The sequence below is a fragment of the Lutra lutra genome, chromosome 9 (assembly GCF_902655055.1).
Source record: "Lutra lutra chromosome 9, mLutLut1.2, whole genome shotgun sequence".
Lineage (NCBI taxonomy): Eukaryota > Metazoa > Chordata > Mammalia > Carnivora > Mustelidae > Lutra > Lutra lutra.
This window is the reverse complement of record NC_062286.1, coordinates 81,187,199-81,206,507: the sequence shown is the minus strand read 5'-3', so window position 1 is coordinate 81,206,507 and position 19,309 is coordinate 81,187,199. Positions and strand designations below refer to the sequence as shown.

Below are 19,309 nucleotides of genomic sequence, written 5' to 3'. Positions count from 1 at the left end.
GTCCCCTACCAGGAGACTGAGGCTTTTTGCAGAAGTACTAAGAATTTCTCCACACTGTTCATTCCTTTGTCAGCACCTTTTTGCTCTGCACCGAGAGCTCTCCATTCATCCCCAAATCCGCCATCTCTGTCTTTCTTCCACTTTCTCTCGTTTCCATGATGCTCACCTCCTCTGCCATCCCTCTATTTCTGTCTACCAATATAAGGGGAAGGTCCTTAGCAACATTAATCTGTAATGGTGATATAATGCTGACTTTCCCAGAAACTAAATTATTATTCCTTCTTTATAATTTCATTCATTCACTCATTTAGTATTCATTCAACAAATATTTACCAAACATCTGCCACAGACTTACTGCTTGGCCTTGGAATTCAGCAATTTTCTGACAGAAAAGGTCCCCCCGCCCCCGTCTTCAAAGAACTGACATTCTAATGGGAAGAATTTGAAACAAAAAAATATAGGCGTTAAACAGGCTTCTTCAAAGCCAGCTTTATGCTATAATTTGTTGAGAAACTCCAGAATATTTAGTTATAAGAAATAACTGGGTACCAGAGATATCACAAGAGCCAAGGGGGCCGGTAGAGGTGCTTAAAAAGTATTAGTGTCCGTGAATAACCCTTCCCCTCCTCCAGTCTCTTTGTGACTTTGAAGGTTAAATTTATGAATGTTAAGTCTTATTTTCATGCTGAAATGTAAATCCTGGAGCTACTGGCTAAACCTAGTCCAAGAGAAGTACAGTTAAAAAGTGCTTGAAGCACATTCTTTCTAAATGTCATTGAGATAATTACAAAGACTTGAACTCCTTGGTGATGAAAGGAAGCTCTTGTCTAGGGAGCTTCCAGCAGCTCTCAGAGGCCTCTCACCAAGGAGAGGGAGTGCAATCTAATAAAGCTGGTGGAGAAGTTTAAGTTGCCTGAAGCCACAGAGTTTCCAATTCTTGCTTCTCTAGGCAGAGGGAATGCAGAAGTGACAAGTGATGTATTAGCCATGCTACATGGTACTTCCTTCCACTGGAATAGAATGTATCAGTTGGAGTAAAAGTAAGGTTACTTTTAACACTTCTCCCAACATTAATACATTCACACTTGAGAAATAAAATGTGTTTGCGGAATGAAAATTGCGAAGACAGGAAGTAGCATTATGTGGCTGACCCTCCCCAGTGTCTCTCTCTTCCTGGACTAGCTGACCCCAGTCATCTTTTTTTTTTTTAATTATTTATTTATTTTAATTTCTTTTCAGTGTTCCAGAATTGTTTATGCACCATACCCAGTGCTCCATGCAATACGTGCCCTCCATAATACCCACCACCAGGTCACCTCCCACCCAACCTCCCACCTCCCGCCCCTCCAAAACCCTCAGATTGTTTTTCAGAGTCCACAGTCTCTCATGGTTCATCTCCCCCTCCAATTCCCCTAACTCCCTTCTCCTTTCCATCTCCCCCGGTCATCTTAAGGAGAGCAGTGAGACTCGTTTTCCTGACCCCCACAAGACAATGGGACTCCGTGATATCCACACGCTTCCATTCCACTACCCAGAAAGTTCATGCTGCTGCTTTGCAGCAAAATGCTCCTGGCCCTTCCTTCCCTCCCGGTACCATCCTGCTGTAGCAGTAGAAGGAGGCGCTCATGATGTTCCAAGGCACCTGCGTGCTCCCCTTCAGTGTGCCAGCACTGGAAACCCACTGGGCCCAGCTGAACTGGTCTTCATGGCTGTGGTTGTAGAAAGCCACCGCATTTTACATGAATCGCCATAGGTAATGTCCTATCTGCCACCAGCATGGAAGAGCCACCGTAATCTGCTTCTGTCACTACAGATCCCCTCTCTATGGCCTGACATTTGCTTGCTTGTTCTCAAGCTAGTTTTCTTCACTGGAGTTTTGTCTTCTTTCCTGGTGTGGTGCATCCTTTCCTGTCAGAGCATTCCAGAGGACAGCACCTTCCCCCTCAGCTAGCACACACACAAGAGCACACAGAGCTCCCTAGATCAGTGGTCCCCAAGTAACAGGTGCTGTGTGGGACAAAGAGAGCCTGGTCCCATGATTTTGAGGGGCGTCAGGATAAAGTCAGTTTAATCCATCTCCTTAGGGAATCACCCAGCCCTTCCTATTGCTCATGTAAACTAAACTGTTCTCCATTGCAGCATTTCCCAAACTTACCTGACCATGGAAATTTTCTTCATGTAAAGTATGAGCCAAATGCACATTTTGGAATATGGGGCCCTAGACTGTTCTTGAAAATAAGCGTAAAAATGTGATGCAGATCACTCACTGATTAAACAGGCTTCTCCTTAATTAGGCATCTGTGGGGTACATGGGTGTGGGTGCTGTGAAGGATGTGGATGAAGTAGGGACTCAAGTCCATGGTGGAGAGCTTGTGTGTGAATCAGAAGGAAGGGAAGATTAATCAGGGAGGAGAGTCGAGGCTGAAAATACAAAGCATCCAGCAAGCAAATGGACAACACCAGGCAGAAACCCTGAGGAAGTCCACCACAGCCAGCAGCATGTCAGTGAAGGACAGCCCCAAGCCCGAGTTTTCCCTCCTCTGCTGCCACTTAGCTCCTCACCATTTAAGCTTCCATGGCCACAATTGCCTCAGCCCCAAAATGGCGGATAGTCCTGTCCTGCCTAATCTGTAAAGCTGTTCTGAGGAATAAATGATAATAATTTGAGCAAAAGCCCGTTCTAAATTGTTCTTAGTAGCAGCAGAGTCTCCCTACCCTATTACAGACACTGCAAGCCATACAAAGAAACAGAGTCCTGGCCTCCCCGGAAAGAAATGTTTGGCTTTGTTGAAGACCCAAGATGTATACATGTGAAATGAATATGAACGTCACAAGACTATGCAGTTTAAAAAAAAAAAAAAAGGCTATGCAGTTGAGGATAATAGAGGCCAACAGGAATTGTTTGGAGAGTCAGTGGTATTCTCCAAAATTAGATCTAATTCTGTCATTTTAGGTTGAAAACCAACATTTCTCAAAGGAATGAGGCCCCCCTTTCATGAGGCTACGTCAGTGAGAAATGGGAGATTAGGCAAAGCAGCAGGGTTGAGAACCTGATTTTTTTTTAACTGATTTTATTTGAATGTAGGTGACACACGATGTTACATTAGTTTCAGTGTATGACATAGTGATTCAACAAGTTTAAGCATTCTGCTATGAGAATCTGGTCTTTAAACTTAGACAGATATGGTCTTAAACAGATATGGGTTTAGCCTTGGTAGTGCCTGGTAGCTCTGCAGTTTTGGACATGTCACTAAACTTCTCTGAGCCTCATCTACAAATTGGGAAAAATAGTATTTCTTATCTGTATGGATTAAATTAGATGATATCTGTAAAGTGGGGTGCACAGCCATGTGTTCAGCCATGAAAGATGACTGTAAGATGAAGGATGCCCTTGAAAACCAGTCCAAGGCATTTGGATTTCCTTTGAGTGGCAATAGGAGGTCATTGTAGGTCCTTAAGAAAGGGAGTGTGATTTAGTGATGTGTTGAAAATGGTACTTTAGACTGATTCTTTTTAGCTGTGAAGTGCGGAAAAAAATGACATGATCCTAAAGCATACCAGGCAATGGGCCCATTACTAAGTCTATTAAATTCTCCCCTTTACTGTCAATGCTCCCATCAGAGAGTTTTAGTGCAAATCTCCCTGTATGCAGCTGCATTTTTGGCTACAGGCATTTGTCTGTGTTCTCTCACCTAAGACCTGAACTGCGGAAGGCCCACGGTGGTGGGGGTGAGGGTGAACTAGTGTTAAACGTGGCGGCAGGGCCAGTGTGAGTGCCTGCTTTGCCATAAATGTTTGCACCCTCTCCCCAAATGTGTCCCCTCTCTACAAGAGGCCCCTTCAGCATCCATTCATACTGACCATGTCCTATTACACTAGGGCAGCTGATGCAAACAAGTCACTGACGTGCCTGTGGTCACGTTGGGAGCTAAATGGGGCAGGGAGGAGACACTACCAGAAGCTATAAATCGTTTGCCACCAAATTCACTTTCAGCCACACTCAGCTAATCCCAGTGAGAGCTTCCCCCTGGCAGCAAAGCTGTTTGTGTTTGCTGTCCTGCTTTCTCTATTGCATGCATCTCCCATTGCAGTATGGACTGGGTGTGCTCTTAGGATTCCTGGGTTCCCTTCCTCTGGAAAAGCCAAAATATAGAGAGGTCAGAATTTACATAGAACAACTTAGAGGTGCAAAATGATAACTTTTTGGTTTTTTTGCATCTTGCCCTGGTCCTTTTGGTACACAAAAACAAAGGAAAGACAAGTAGAAGGACAGACTCCCCATGAGGGGCCATAAGGGTTTCCCCTCCCATGCCTGTGTCCCTGGGGGGAATCCTCTCCATCCTCACTGCCTGCCCTGGGAGAAGGGCCCCAGATCCTTAAGCTGGCCTCCACTGAAATGTTGCTTGTCCTTCCCAGTCACTGAACACCTGGTGCTGGTGTTCTCTGAAGTGCAGTTGGCTTCATCTCTTTCGGGGGAAACAGCAGGCTGTCCATGATTTCTGCCACAGCTCTAGTGCTTGGTGCTCACACTCTGTGTCCTCTTCATCTTGGCTCCAGGCCCCTCTGGCCCATCAGAAGCTTCCCATGTCCAAAGCTATGTCTAGCCCCAGCCAGGGCCAAGACTGCCTGTTCCACTCCCCTCAGATCCTTACTGCAAGGGCTTATGCCACAGGTTCTCTTAATCTGGACCTCACTGTTGAAAAACAAATTCTGACACATAAAAGTAAGCTTTAGGAAATTATTATGTTTTAAGAAAAGGGTTTTCAGGCTGAGTCATTAATCGGCTGCCTTCTGCTCAGGTCATGATCCCAGGGTCCTGGGATCAAGGCCCACATCAGGCTCCCTGCTCGGTGGGAAGCCTGCTTCTCCCTCTCCTGCTCCCCCTGCTTGTGTTCCCTCTCTCTGTGTGTCTCTCTCTGTCGAATAAATAAATTTTTAAAAATCTAAAAAAAAAAAAAAAAAAAGGGTTTTCTCCTACAAGGGAGCATGACTTGCTCTGGAATTCAACCAATCCAGATTAAATGCAAAGGTAAGCAATGTCTTCTTTGTTTTAAGCTGGAAAGTAGTCTCCTCAAACGATGGATGCCAGAAATTCAGAGGTGGGAGGCCATAGGGAAGGAAAAATCCATCACTTGAAATAGCCAAAGTATTTTCCCCATGTCACGCATGGTCACAAATAGGAAACACTCTGCCTAAAGCTTTACACTTACCAATATACTTCTTTTCTATTAATAATCACAGATGCTGGAAAAATGGACTTGTATTAGAAATCAACAGCATTTACTCTCTGTAAACTCATCAATTCTTAACCTTTTTCTGAGCCATAGATTCCCTAGAGACTTGTGGACCTCTCTGAGAAAAATGCATCTACACAGCACTCTGATTCAGGGCATTCCCTGACTCTCTGGAACCAAAGCATGGGGCAGAGTGTAAAACCTACAGTGTCCATGATTTGCTCTATGTTAACAAAACTGCATGCAGGAAAAGTTTCCATCGTCATTTCCATTTCTGAAACATTTCCAGCAAAGTGGAATGGAAGCAGGTTGAGGATGGACTAACCAAGTCCAGCTACCAAAGCATACGCGGCACACAGAGCTCCTTTTGAAATCCTTCTCTGCCACTAAACAAGCCATCCCCCCAAAGTTATTGCTTCTGCTGTTAAATTACCATAACCTACTTGCCCTTACCACATTAATCATATGTTAATTGCTTGTGATTATAGGTTCTACTTAGTCCCCTCTTTTAATCTCTTCTAAATTTTTCAGTCTTACAAAAAAAATGTATGTTTTAACACTCAGGGTCTTCATACTATTTCCCAGTTAACTTTCCTAGAATCCCAAGTCTATGTACATATGAATAATTATAAAAAATATACATTGTGTAACAAAAGTGCTGGAAATGGGTTCTAATGAAGGGCAGGAATATCCCCTTATTTTTTCCAAATAGGCTTCATGCTACTGCGCTGACATAAAAGTGCCTTGGGACAGAAAAGGGATGCCACCCCTGCCTCCTGTGTGCCAGGCCAGCGGTCGCTACACACACATACTGCTTACATTTTCCTTTTGCTTGCAACCCATTGCTTTCCTGCTCATACACCTAGGGGAGTAAGTGAAGATTAAAAACAGCCAAACCTCTTTTAAGTGAGTCTAATAAAAGATGTTTTGTTTGTTGCCGGTTTTCTGCTTTTAGGCTGAACCAGCGTCTTCTAACAAGTGGCAGCTGGATAAATGGCTAAACAAAGTTAATCCCCACAAGCCACCTATTCTGATCCAAAATGAAAGCCACGGGCCAGAGAGCAATCAATACTACACTCCAGCAAAAGAGGAAGTGCAGGACTGTGGGAAACTTCCCAACGTTTGCCAAACCAGCCTGAGAGAGAAGGACATCAAGAGCGCCTGCAAGGAGGAGCAGAGGCCAAGGACAGCGAACAAGGCCCCAGGGAGTAAAGGAGTGAAGCAGAAGTCCCCTCCTGCAGCCGTGGCCGTGGCCGTGACTGCAGCTGCCCAGCCGCCCGCCGTGCCTGGCGCGCCTACCGAGAGCGTGCCCGCGCCCACCCGGAGGTCTGCGGGAAAGAAGCCCACCAGGCGCACCGAGAGGACCTCCGCTGGCGACAGCACCAACTGCCACCGGCCCGAGGAGCCCGCAGCCGCGGACACGCTGGGAGCGAGCGTGGTGATCCCTCCAGAGCCCACCAAAACCAGACCCTGCGGCAACAGCAGAACGAGCCACCGCAAGGAGCTGCGCTCCTCGGTGACCTGTGAGAAGCGCCGCACACGGGGGCTAAGCAGGATCGTCCCCAAATCCAAGGAGTTCATAGAAACAGAGTCGTCATCTTCCTCCTCCTCCTCGGACTCGGACCTGGAGTCAGAGCAGGAGGAGTACCCTCTGTCCAAAGCGCAGGCCGTGGCCGCTGCTGCTGCCGCCTCCTCTGGGAATGACCAGAGGCTGAAGGAAGCAGCTGGCAGCATCAGCAGTGGCGGCGGCCCCCGGGCCCCTGTAGGCTCCATCAACGCCAGGACCACCAGTGATATTGCCAAGGAGCTGGAGGAGCAGTTCTACACACTGGTCCCTTTCGGGCGCAATGAACTTCTCTCCCCCTTAAAGGATAGTGATGAAGTCAGGTCTCTCTGGGTCAAAATTGACCTGACCCTCCTGTCCAGAATCCCAGAACACCTGCCCCAGGAGCCTGGGGTCTTGAATGCCCCTGCAGCCAAGGATGCTGAGAGCACACAGGCAAGCCATCCATCTGACACTCCAGCCGAAAAGGCTTTGCCAAAATCCAAGAGGAAACGCAAGGTAGGCCTGGGGCTGAGGGCGTGGCAAGGGGAGGCGGGCTTTCCCTTAAGTTGTGGGGAAGTGTTGAAGCCCACAGGGAACACCGGTCTGCAGTGGACAGGCAGTAAGTTTTATGTGTGTCCTTAATCAACATCATTCTTCGAGTACTTCCTGTATGCCACATGCTTAAGTACCTGACATTGATTAACTCCGCTGAATCCTTAGAGCTGCTGGATGGGAGAAGCACCATTCATAGTCCCATTTTGTCATTATAGATATTTCAGCCCTGTCCAACCACATGGTAAAGCAGGCATATGGGAAATCCTTACCAAGAGTGTGTAGAGGCGAGCTGGATCCTGGGGCCAGTAGAAAGCTAAATATAAGGTGCCCCTCACTCTTTGCTGGAAGGGACAGGGTGACAGTGATCAATCACAGACCTAAAGCCAATAGCCTGACAGAGTGTAAGGCTATGACTGGGGTGAAGCAGGAAACAGGAGTCTCGGCCACCAGGCCGGGGGTGGACAGGCCAAGGGAGGGGAGCACTAGCCTGCAGCGTCCAAACCAGCGGCTGCTGCTCCCAGTACCCTTGACCAAGGAGAAACTCTGTGTTGGAGAGGGACTGGGAGCAAGGCCCTGAGGAGGACAAGCATGGAGTAGTCAGAGAACCAGGGATGACATGGCACTAAAAAGGTCAACAGGGTGCACCAGGAAGGCAGGGAGTAAGAAAGGAGGCTCGAGTGCTGGGGCGGGAGCAGGGTGGGCAGCTCTCCATCTGGAAGCAGCCCCCACTATTTGCCATGTTTGCAGACTTTTGAGGGCAGAAATAACTTACTCATAAATTAAAGCCGATTTTGAGGAGTTTGGTCCCCTCCCATTACTGTTACCTTCAGAAGTAACTCGGGCCACAGCAAAAAACACACAGGTGACAAACCAAAGATCTCACTATCATGGATAGTTCCAAATTGAGGACAAAATCATTCACAATAGTTAACATACCTATGATATTCCCATGAGGGATGCTACTCTAGGCACTTTGAACCTATTAAAGCATTCAGTCCTTACAACTTAATGAGGCAAAGGTTTTTGTAATACATTTTACATATGAGGAAACTGAAACTCAGAGATCCTGTAGCATGATGCCCCAGGTTCCCACAGGTGATAAGGGGCAGAGTCAGGAAGGAACCCGGAATGTCTGGCTCTGCGCTCTCCCAATAAAACATTAGTCTGAGGGCTGTGTAGTACTTTCCCCACCAGCCCCTGGCCAGAAGGGCTCTATGTTTAGAATTTAACGCTTGAGGTTGCCATCTTGAAATTCATTTTATCCCTGATTTTGTGTTTTTATTTTTTAATTTTTTTTAAGATTTTATTTGACAGAGAGATCACAAGAAGGCAGAGAGAGAGGGGGAAGTTGGCTCCCCGCTGAGCAGAGAGTCCAGATACAGGGGCTCTATCCCAGGACCCTGAGATCATGACCTGAGCCAAAGGCAGGTGCTTAACCCACTGAGCCACCCAGGCGCCCCTGATTTTGTGTTTTTAAGTGAAGTGCAATGGACGGGATGATAGGACCCAGGGTCGGGGGGAGGGTTGTGGAGCTCTAACTCACATGTGGTCCCCCATCCTGCCTATTTCCACAGAACGGCTTCTGCCAGCCTTTTGGCCCCTTGGCACTCCAAAGTTTGTCAAAAGGCTTACAGGAAGAGTTTCCATCATCACTCCCATACTGAAACACTTCTGGTAACACAGTGTAAAAGCAGGCCCTGTGCCGCCCCCTAGTCCCCATCTCCTTCCAGGGACCTGTGCTTCTCCTCTATAAGCCCCCAGGGGCCAAGGCACATCAGGTCAAGATAAGCATCTCACCCAGCCCTCATCCAGCATGTGAGAAGTCTCAGAGCAGGGTACTACAATCTCCCAGGGGATGCAGGTTGGCTTTGGGTTGAGGAGTGGGCCATGGAAAGAGGAAATGTGGACTTCCCTAGCCCTATACACCTGACAGGCACGGGGAAACCACTGCTGGGCCCGTGCATGCATTTAGTCACGGGACTGGCCTGGGCCCTTCAGTCTGCCTCTGCCCACTACGTATCCCCATGCCTGAAGGAACACGATATGAAATGGTAATTAAAACATCACCATGACAGATCAAGAGAAAGACTTTGACAGACAGGAAAATGTTTTCTACTTTAGTACTTTATAACATTACTCTTTTCCTGCTTTTTTCTTCAATTTATCTTTTGAGGCATAATTGACATAACATTATATTAGTTTCAGGTGTACAACGTAACAATTCAGTTTTTGTATGTATTGCAAAATGATCTCCGCAATAAATACAGTTACTATTCATCATTATACAGTTAGAATGTTTTTTTTTTCTCATGAAAACATTCAAGATCCACTCTCCTAGCTACCCTCAAATATGCAGTAAAGGATTATTAACTACACTCACCATGCTCTGCATTACATCTCAATGACTTATTCATTTGATAACTGGAAATTTGTACATTTTGACCCCCTTCATCCACTTTGCCCTCCCCTCACCCTCCCCTCAAGGAACCACCAGTCTGTTCTCTATATACCAGCTTGGGCTTTTTTCTTTATTTGGGCTTTGTTTTTAGATTCTATATCTAAGTGAGATCATATAGTATTATTTTCTGTCTGACTTATCTCACTTAATAAAATGCCCTCAAGTTCCATCCACGCTGTTGCAAATGTCAGGGTTTCATTTTTTATGACTAAATAATATTCCAACACACACACACACACGCACACACACAGACACACACCCTACATCCTCTTTATCCATTCATGCATTGACAGACATTTAGATTGTTTCCATGTCTTGGCTGTTGTGATAAATGCTACAGTGAACATGGGGTTGCATAATACCTCTTTGAGTTGTTGTTTTCCTTTTCTTCAGATAAATATACAAAGTGGAATTGCTGGATCATCTGATAATTATAGTTTTAATTTGGGGGGGAACCTCCATACTGTTTTCCAGAGCAGCTGCACCAGTTTACATTCCCACCATCAGTGCACAAGGGTTCCCTTTCTCCACATCCTCACCAACACTTGCCGTTTCTTGTGTTTGTTATTTTAGCAGTTCTAACAGGTGTGAAGTGATCTTATTGTGGTTTTGATTTGCATTTGCTTGATGATTAGTGATGTTGAGCGTCTTTTCATGTATCTGTTGGCCATTAGCATGGTGTCTAAACATCTGTTCAGATTCTCTGCCCTTTGTTTAATTGGGTTGTGTTTTTGCTATTGAGTTGTAGGAGTTCTTTATATATTTTGGATATTAACCCCTTATCAGATATATATTTGCAAATATCATCTCCCATTCAGTAGGTGGCTTTTCATTTTGTTGGTGGTTTTCTTTGCTGTGCAGAAGCTTTTCAGTTTGAGATAGTCCTACTTATCTATTTTTCCTCTTGTCTTTGGTTTTGGTGTCAAATTCAAAAAGTATCACTAAGACCTATATCAAGGATCTTTTCCAGTTTTTTGATCAAGGGGCTCAGTGATTTCACTTTGCACTGAACCCTGCAAATTATGTAGTCAGCCCTGGCCTCCTAGAGAACCATAATCAGGTGACCTTACCTTCTCTGTACTTCAGTTTCTTCATTTGTGAAATGGTGACATCTTTGCAGAGGTGTTGTCAGGTTCGGACCATATAATTCAGTAATATGGGCTACTTTTTTATACCTCTTCCCTCCTGTTTCCCTTTAGATAAACTGCCCCCCTCATTATTTGTGGGATTGATGGGTAAATGGATAGACTAGTGGAAAGAAAGAGAAAAAATAGTTTTTTAAGAAATATGCATAGCTAGAAATTGATAAACATAGATTGGAAATACATATAGCATACATAAATAGATGTGCAGAAAGACATATATATAAATTCCATAATATTCTATATTTAAATAATTTTATTATGGCATTTCTAAAAATTTTTAACTTATGAAACTTCATTTACACCAAGCCTGACACCTAGCCCTCCTCCTAAAATCTAGTGAGTCATCATTAAATACAGACACAGAGAAGTGAAAGAACATTTTCATAACAATCTTCACTCAGCATCTGGGGTGTTAATACCCAGCTCTGGGATGCCATAGACCTGGCTGCCAAAGGTTCAGAGTCTAGCCCTGGTAGGAACCCAGAGCAGAAGACTAGGGATTCAGAGCTTTGGTTTGGGGTCACTTGGGGTCAGCTTCAGTGTAAGCATCTGGGATCCTGTGACAGAGACTGTATGACAATCCCAGCTAGAGAGAGAAGGTCAAAGTCTATCTTTGAAGCCAGCACTTACATCCTGGAAAACACTGCTGAAAGCCCTGAATATACTGTCACTGTGTCCGCTTTCTCACCAAAAATGGAACTTTGTTGAGTGTTTACATTGTACCCTAATACACGTATAAAAGTTAAACACAGGGCGCCTGGGTGGCTCAGTGGGTTAAGCCTCTGCCTTCGGCTCAGGTCATGATCTCAGAGTCCTCGGATTGAGTCCCACGTCAGGCTCTCTGCTCCACAGGGAGCCTGTTTCCTCCTCCTCTCTCTCTCTCTCTCTCTGCCTGCCTCTCTGCCTACTTGTGAAGTAGGCTGTCAAATAAATAAATAAAATTGTTAAAAAAAAGTTAAACACAATCATGGAAACAAGAATTCCATTGAAATACTATTTTTTTAATGTAAATTCAATTAACATAGTATATCATTAGTTTCAGATGTAGTGTTCAGTAATTTATCAGCTGTGTATAACACCCAGTGCTCATCACATTCCGTGCCCTCCTTAATGCCCATCACCCAGTTATTCCCTCTCCCCCCCCACCTCCCCTCCAGCAATCGTCAGTTTATTTCCTAGAGTTAAGAGTCTCTCATGGTTTTTCTCCCTCTCTGATGACTTCCCATTCTATTTTCCCTCCCTTCCCCTACAGTCTTCTTCCGTGTTTCTTATAATCCACATATGAGTGAAACCATATGATAATTGTCTTTCTCTGATTGACTTATTTTGCCCAGCATAATACTATTTTATAATAAAAGTTACATTAAGAATTCTAAGCTGTCATGGGATAGAAATTGTTAACTAGAATTAAGACACCAAGAGGTAACAACATTTGCTTGAAATTCATAAAAGCCATATATTTCAAAAAAATGTCTAGGCTTGTCATTGTCCTTATGGCGTTAAGCCCAGGTTATGGTAATTATACTTTATTCAGGTACCAAGAAATGCTAAAATGAGAGACACTGGAGGTACGTGTGAATTCAGAAGAGGTCGTCTTTGGAGAGCTAAGTCAGATATATTGATGAGAGACCAGTTTTCATCATTCACAATGTTCCCTCTCTAATGTTGGTCATGGTGTCATGCTTTTCCTCTCAATAAAATGTCAATAGTAAAACTGACAGATTTCATTCTTGTTGGTTGAGGAGCTGACCAGGAACCTAGAACAGGGACAGGAATGGTGCAACCACATTCCTGTTGGGATACTCTCTGAAGAAGCTGAGTAAGCTGGTCTACTGGGAGCCCTTGCTCTGCAGAACGTTGTGGTGGGAGCTCATTATGATCCCTTGAAATCCAGAGCTGATTAGTTTTTGCTTATTTCCATGCAGTGTGACAATGAAGACGACTACAGGGAGGTCAAGAAGGCCCAAGGAGAAAAAGACAGCTCTTCACGACTGACTGCCTCTGCCAATAATACTTTACCTGCAAACCACTGCAGCATGAATATCAACAGGTATGCATGTTCCACTGAAGGTACAGGTAAGCCCAAAGGATCTCTGGGTCCAAAAGGCAGGTGCCATGTTAGAGGAGAGTCAGATCTTTTAATGACTGCTCTGGTCTGGGTCTTCAGACTTGTTTCCCTTGATTTAACTAACCTAAGGCTAACAATTAAGCCTGGATGTGTGTTCCTGTCACAACCCCAGAGCCACTGTCAGGACTCCTTTTTAACAAAAGACCGGTTACTAGTTATACTCATTCTGTGCTCTCAAAGACACACCTTCCCTCTGAAAACTCGGTAACTGAATTTTCAAACCATTATTTTAATAGCCACTAAACCCATAAGAACACTAAGCTTATTAACATGAATGAAAAAATATAAACTGAGTTTAATCTCTTGGATATAGACTAAAATCATGGCATTAGACAGGATCTGTGTGTGTCTCCAAGGTTAAATGGCACCAAGTCACTCCTCTAAAGGGGTTCCAGACAGACCCACGTTGCACCAAATTCCCTCTCTGACAAATGGCTTTCTAGCAAGGCAAGGTCCCCAGTATTTATTAGAAGTGAGTAGCTTATCATCAGTCATAGACGCTCTTTCCATTTAGAAATACCACAGCTCAGAAACCACTTTTCCTCTGCTAAGATAGTCCTCACTCTCCCTGACTGTGTACATAGAATTTTTAAGGGGAGATTAATGTTTCAGCACCACACATAAAAATGTAAACTGAAAGGTTAGGAGAAGATGTAGAGCAGTACTAAACCTCCAAGAGGAAATTGGAGAGTGAGGGCACACAAGCACAGGCCCACTGCAGTGTGAGAGTCACCTTGAGAAGGAAGACGAGGGCTCTCGAAGGTCTGAGCAAGAGGGAGAGTACGCGTGTAAGCTGGCCTGGCCTAGCCCACAGTGCTCTGTGCTTAGTGGGTGGCACTGTGTCTAGTGGGTGCCCAGAATCCTGGGGAAATGTGAATAGGAGAAATGCGGCTCCAAAACGTCTTTTAAATATGTGATATAGTTGTAAACGTGCTTCTTTGTTAATGCACTGAAAACCTTTCTAGCAGATCCTAGTAACTGCCATAATATCTAAGTAGCGACAAAGACAGATATAAGCAATATTTCAAGATGTCTGCAACCGCTGTGACATGACTTGAGAATATCTGTGGTTTCCTGCTGATGACACAATCACAGGCATTGTTAGCACCACTCCCGCTAAACCCCTACTCTGGAAATGTTCCATTTCAGTGAAAAGTTGTAACTTTTTCCCATCCACATTCACAGACCCCAGGATAAAAGCTCTTGTTCTAGAGCCTTTGTCTGGCAGAGCCTCTAGCTCAGATAGTTTTATTCATGTTACATAATTAGCCTTGCATATAAAAGTGCTTCAAGTTCTTTCTAAGAAAGGTGGTCTGTGCACCTCAGGAATGTATATAAGGGGATCAGCTATCCCAAAGATGAGATCCAAATAAAGTTGGTTTGGTCAACTTGAATATGTAAACTTAGAATGATGGAGAAGAAATAATCCTATGTCCATGATAATGTTTAGTGTAACAATTTGGTTTTCTGTGAACATTTCAAACCACATAATATGTAAAATAATATTTAGAAATATGACTTTCTTTGCTTACTTGTCAAGACACAATTATGTACAGACTGTTCACATCTACAACATCAGTGTTTTCATCACCCCTGAGCCACTTTTGATTTGCCCAAGGGAGTTTTCCAGAACACATCTCACTTCTGGGTTGTTAGACACACAGTACTTTTTGAACCAGAAATGTATCACCAGAAACTCTGTCCCTACCCAGATCTATTTGCATAACACAAAGAACCTTGTTATTTTAACATTAAAAACTTTGGCTTTATTATCTGTTCTAGAAGCCTGTGTTTGTAATTTCTACACTGTGACCACCAACTAAGGAAATTGCTTTTTGAAGTGACTTTAATGGCTTGTTTGCAGTGATAGCCAACACATGCAATTAAGAAGTAATAATTGCAGGACTAGAGACTAAGTCTTTGTTAAATGGATTTACCCTTTTTTAACTATCTATGTCAAGTGACTTCTCTGAGCATCCCAAATTAGCAGTGTTTGAGTTTATTTCAGGGTAATGTGTCTTCCCTCATTTTTTTTTTTTCAGGGTAAAGTAATGGAGACAAGCCCATCAATATTAACATACATAGCAAAGATTCAAATATAGGTGACTCTTTCTCTGATGGTTAATTTTGGGGGAGAGTTATATTCAGGGATAGACAGTAGTTTTATTCATTTGTTTGTGGGCTTTTTTGGTTTTAATTGAAGTATAGTTGACATACAATATTGTGTTAGTTTCAGATATACAATGTAGTGATTCAACATCTGTATACATTGTGAAGTGCTCGTCATGATAAGCATGGTCACCATCTGTCACCATCCAAAATTATTATTGTATTATTGACTTTTTATCCCCACAGCTTATTTATTTTATAACTGGAAGTTTGTACTCCTTAATCCTCTTCCCCCCACCCCCTCCTTCTGTCCAGCAACCACAAGTTTGTTCTCTGTATTTATGAGTCTGTTTCAGTTTTTTGTTTGTTCATTTGTTTTGTTTTTTAGATTGTACATAAAAGTGAAATTATATAGCAGTTGTCCTCCTCTGGCATAAACAATTAATTTTGGATGTGAAATAAGGAACTAGAAATCAGAAAATGTAACTTTTTTCTTAGAAGGGGTGATGGGCAGAGGAAGAGAAAAAGAATCTTAAGCAGGCTCCACACCCAGTGCAGAGCCCAGTGTGGGGCTTCATCTCACAACCCCTGAGATCATGATCTGAGCTGAAATCAAGAATTGGATGCTTAACCAACTGAAGCACCCGGGCACCCCCGGCAAATGTAACTTTTAATGACAGTTTTCTGTTCTTTGTTTATTCTGATGAATGTTTAGTTAGCCCAGAAACCTAACAACTGAAAGTTGGCCTCACACTTTGCAGATTATTCTGTGATTCTGCTATTCTTCATATAATAATTAGTACAAGTTCAGATGTTATCAAAAGTCCTTTTACAGGTGGAGAACTCATATATCTTGTGATTGACTTTCCCATTACTTGCTACTTCGGCATGTTAGAAAAATAGTAAGTTGTTACGTGTTTTGAGATCCTCAGATGAAAAACCCAGAAAAATGAAAGTCTTACTAGTGTTAGTCATTTAGCACTAGAATTATTATTCATCCTAATAAGATGAGTAAGGAAACAATGAGTAAAATTTACTTATTGTTTTTTATGGTCCTAAGGCCATAAAATTATTTCCTGGTATAATAATTCCCAATAAACGCCTTCCTACCAGTAGATTTTAAATGGGAGGTTTGGATCATATATAAAATATTTACCTTTCCCTGTGCTGACTGTGTGACATTCCATTACTGTGATTTCCTTTTTCAGCTTGGCAATACCAATAAATAAAAATGAAAAAATGCTCCGGTCACCCATCTCACCCCTCTCGGATGCATCTAAACACAAATATTCCAGCGAGGACTTAACTTCTTCCAGCAGATCAAATGGCAGTGGCTTGTTCACTTCTGCCTCCTCCAACAAAAAGCATAAGGCTGAGAACCAGCTGCAGTCTCACGCCGGAGACCTCACGGTATGTTGATTCTCTTCCTTTCCTGATAAAAATAAAAATGAAATTGAGCACACCTCTATACTCATCTGTCTCTAGCCTGGTACAATCTAAACACATGCTTGAGGTCTCGTAAGAATCCCTAAATGCTGCTCTGGAAAGTCCAGGTGAACCAGCACCCCCCATTACTTCTTCCCACAGAGAATGACAGAAGAAAAAACCAGAGGAGAGACATTGTAAGCCTCTTCTCTGCTTAGGATGCCTCTTTGTAGGATTGCATTTCCCACTCTGAAGAGAAATGACCCCAAAGGATTACTATCTGGAGACACTGCAAATTGGGAGTTTGGGACCAACCAGCCCTTTCATTTGGGAAGATTCCTTGCCCCAGGGCAGAGTTAAATCTGGGACTGAAACTCTAGGCCAAAACTATGGGATTTCCCATTCCAAGTTCAGTGACAAGTGCAGTGGCCAAAATGTGGGACCAGGCCACCACCTCTTTTCCAGCAACTTTCCCAGGGGTGATTCCAGCTGCCTGTGTTGGCCTGGAGTAGGGCAGGGCCCTGGGGTCCACAGACTGTCTAACCTTATATCTAGTCCAAATGTGACTTTGGCCAGTTGCTTCATCTCTCTGAGCTGGTTTCATTGGCAAAATGGTGGTGAGAAGATTTAAATGAGCTGGTATTATCTGAGGAACCGATACCTACAGATACCTATGTAACTAACTCTACATGTTAGTTCCTCTTTATGGCCACTCCTTCTAACAGCTGGTGGCTCTGGATCATACATCCTGTGGGGCACATCCTCCCAAGTTCTCTCACATCACCACCATGCTGTCAATACCAGCAGGGCTTTGTGAGGCAGGGAGAGAGATGAGGCATGAGAATAGGGCTCTGCAAAGAAAGATGGGGGAAGGCAGTATTTAATGTTCCATCCCATGAACTACAGAGGTAAAGTAGTTGGTAGAAGGTCCGGCAAGAGCCAAAATCTTCTAACATCAGGAAATTAATAACTAGCTGATGCACCCTTATTTGAGAACAATTACCATTAATTCTAGGCTCAAAGAGTCTAAGACCTTACTAGAAAAAACTGGAATAAAAAAACTACCAATTCAAATCAAAACACAAACAAAATGTTTCTTCACCACTAGATCCTAACATAAAAGCAACCATGATGTCCAGAGAATTGTAAAATAATTACAGACTTTATTCAGTCATTCTTTCTTTCACCAAACAGATGTTTATTGAGCAAGTACTTACTGTGTGCCAGGCATTGTGCCAAGCAATAGAGATCCAGTGATGACGTAACAGATTTATTCTGTGCCTGTGGGAAGCTCACAGTCTGGCTGGGCAGAATGACATAGATAGGAAATCACACACATTGGTAATGGCTACCGTGAGTGCCAAAAAGGAACGCAGAGGCCTGGGGGCTCTTTCAATCAAGAGGCTTGACTACACATAAAATCAGTCCATATTTAAAGAAGCATTCATACACACTTAACACATTTTAATTATTTCAGAGGAAACCGTTTGAATTTTTTTTTTTAAGATTTTATTTATTTATTCGACAGACAGAGATCACAAGTAGGCAGAGAGGCAGGCAGAGAGAGAGAGAGAGAGAAGATGAAGCAGGCTCCCTGCGGAGCAGACAGCCCGATGTGGGGCTCGATCCCAGGACCCTGGGATCATGACCTGGGCCGAAGGCAGAGGCTTTAACCCACTGAGCCACCGAGGCGCCCCATCCGTTTGAATTTTGTAATCAAAGTTGCTTTATGATTCATGGGGCTAGCACACAATAGGTGCTCTATAAATATTTGAATCTCCAGGGAATGTGATTTCTTAATTTTTCCAATAGTGTTCCTTCTAAAAACATATTTTAAATAATTTCTAGTTATTCCCTTTGCCTTTTTCTGCTCTTCACGGACAGCTCATGAGAATCAGTCCATTTGTGACCTGAATGACTTCTCTTTTGAGAGGGATTATAAGCCAGCAGTTCTGAAAGCTTGGTTCCTGGATCAGTATCACTTGGAAATTGCTAGAAATGTGATGTTCTCGGGCCCACTCCACATCCTAAATTCAGCTCTGGATGGGTGGGGGTCCAGCAGTCTGTGTGTTGACAGCACTCCCCAGGATGATTCTAATGCAGACATCACCTTGGAGAACCACTGGTCTCCAACCACTGGTCTAGCCAACTGGGAAAAGTAGGGGCTTAAGTCCTAAGCCCTGGGTGTCACCCACAGTAGTTATTTGAACTTGGGGAAGTTTCTTAACTTCAGCCAGCCTCAGTTTCTGGATCTGTGAGTGTGGGTCATTAAGAACTTCCCTTCTGATACTGTTACAAGAATGCCATTTAACAACGCATGCAGAAGCCCTCAGCATGAGAACTGGAACACACATATTTCTTTTTCTTTATTTAAACTCAAGGGATCGTCAGTTCTAACCTAGAACACAAAACAGTGGGTTGCCCTTTCAGCCAGGTTTCTGAAAGACTGGTGTGTTGTTTTTTTGTTTAGAAGGCCGCTCACAACAATTCCGAAAACGTTCTCCACAAGTCACGGCCACAGACAGAGCCATGGTCTCCAGGTACCAATGGCCACAGGGACTGCAAGAGGCAGAAACTTGTCTTCGATGATATGTGAGTGTGGACTCTTTGTTGATATGGTAAGGGGCAAGGTAAAACAGAAACTCCACGCGTAGGAGGGTTATATGCATGACTTGGTCAGGTGAGTGTTGCTTTCTCAAAGGGAACTGG

The 19,309-nt window shown here is 43.7% G+C and overlaps 1 protein-coding gene across 3 annotated transcripts in view; it reads left to right on the top strand.

The window, feature by feature from the left end:
* AFF3 (ALF transcription elongation factor 3) overlaps nucleotides 1-19,309 on the top strand; it is a 543,761-nt gene that overhangs the window by 496,481 nt on the left and 27,971 nt on the right. For all 3 annotated transcript variants that reach the window (XM_047745267.1, XM_047745265.1, XM_047745266.1), the window contains 4 exons: nucleotides 6,190-7,296; nucleotides 12,864-12,988; nucleotides 16,384-16,585; nucleotides 19,071-19,192. In XM_047745267.1, the coding sequence (XP_047601223.1) occupies nucleotides 6,190-7,296; nucleotides 12,864-12,988; nucleotides 16,384-16,585; nucleotides 19,071-19,192 (1,556 nt within the window). The remainder of the gene's footprint in view (nucleotides 1-6,189; nucleotides 7,297-12,863; nucleotides 12,989-16,383; nucleotides 16,586-19,070; nucleotides 19,193-19,309) is intronic.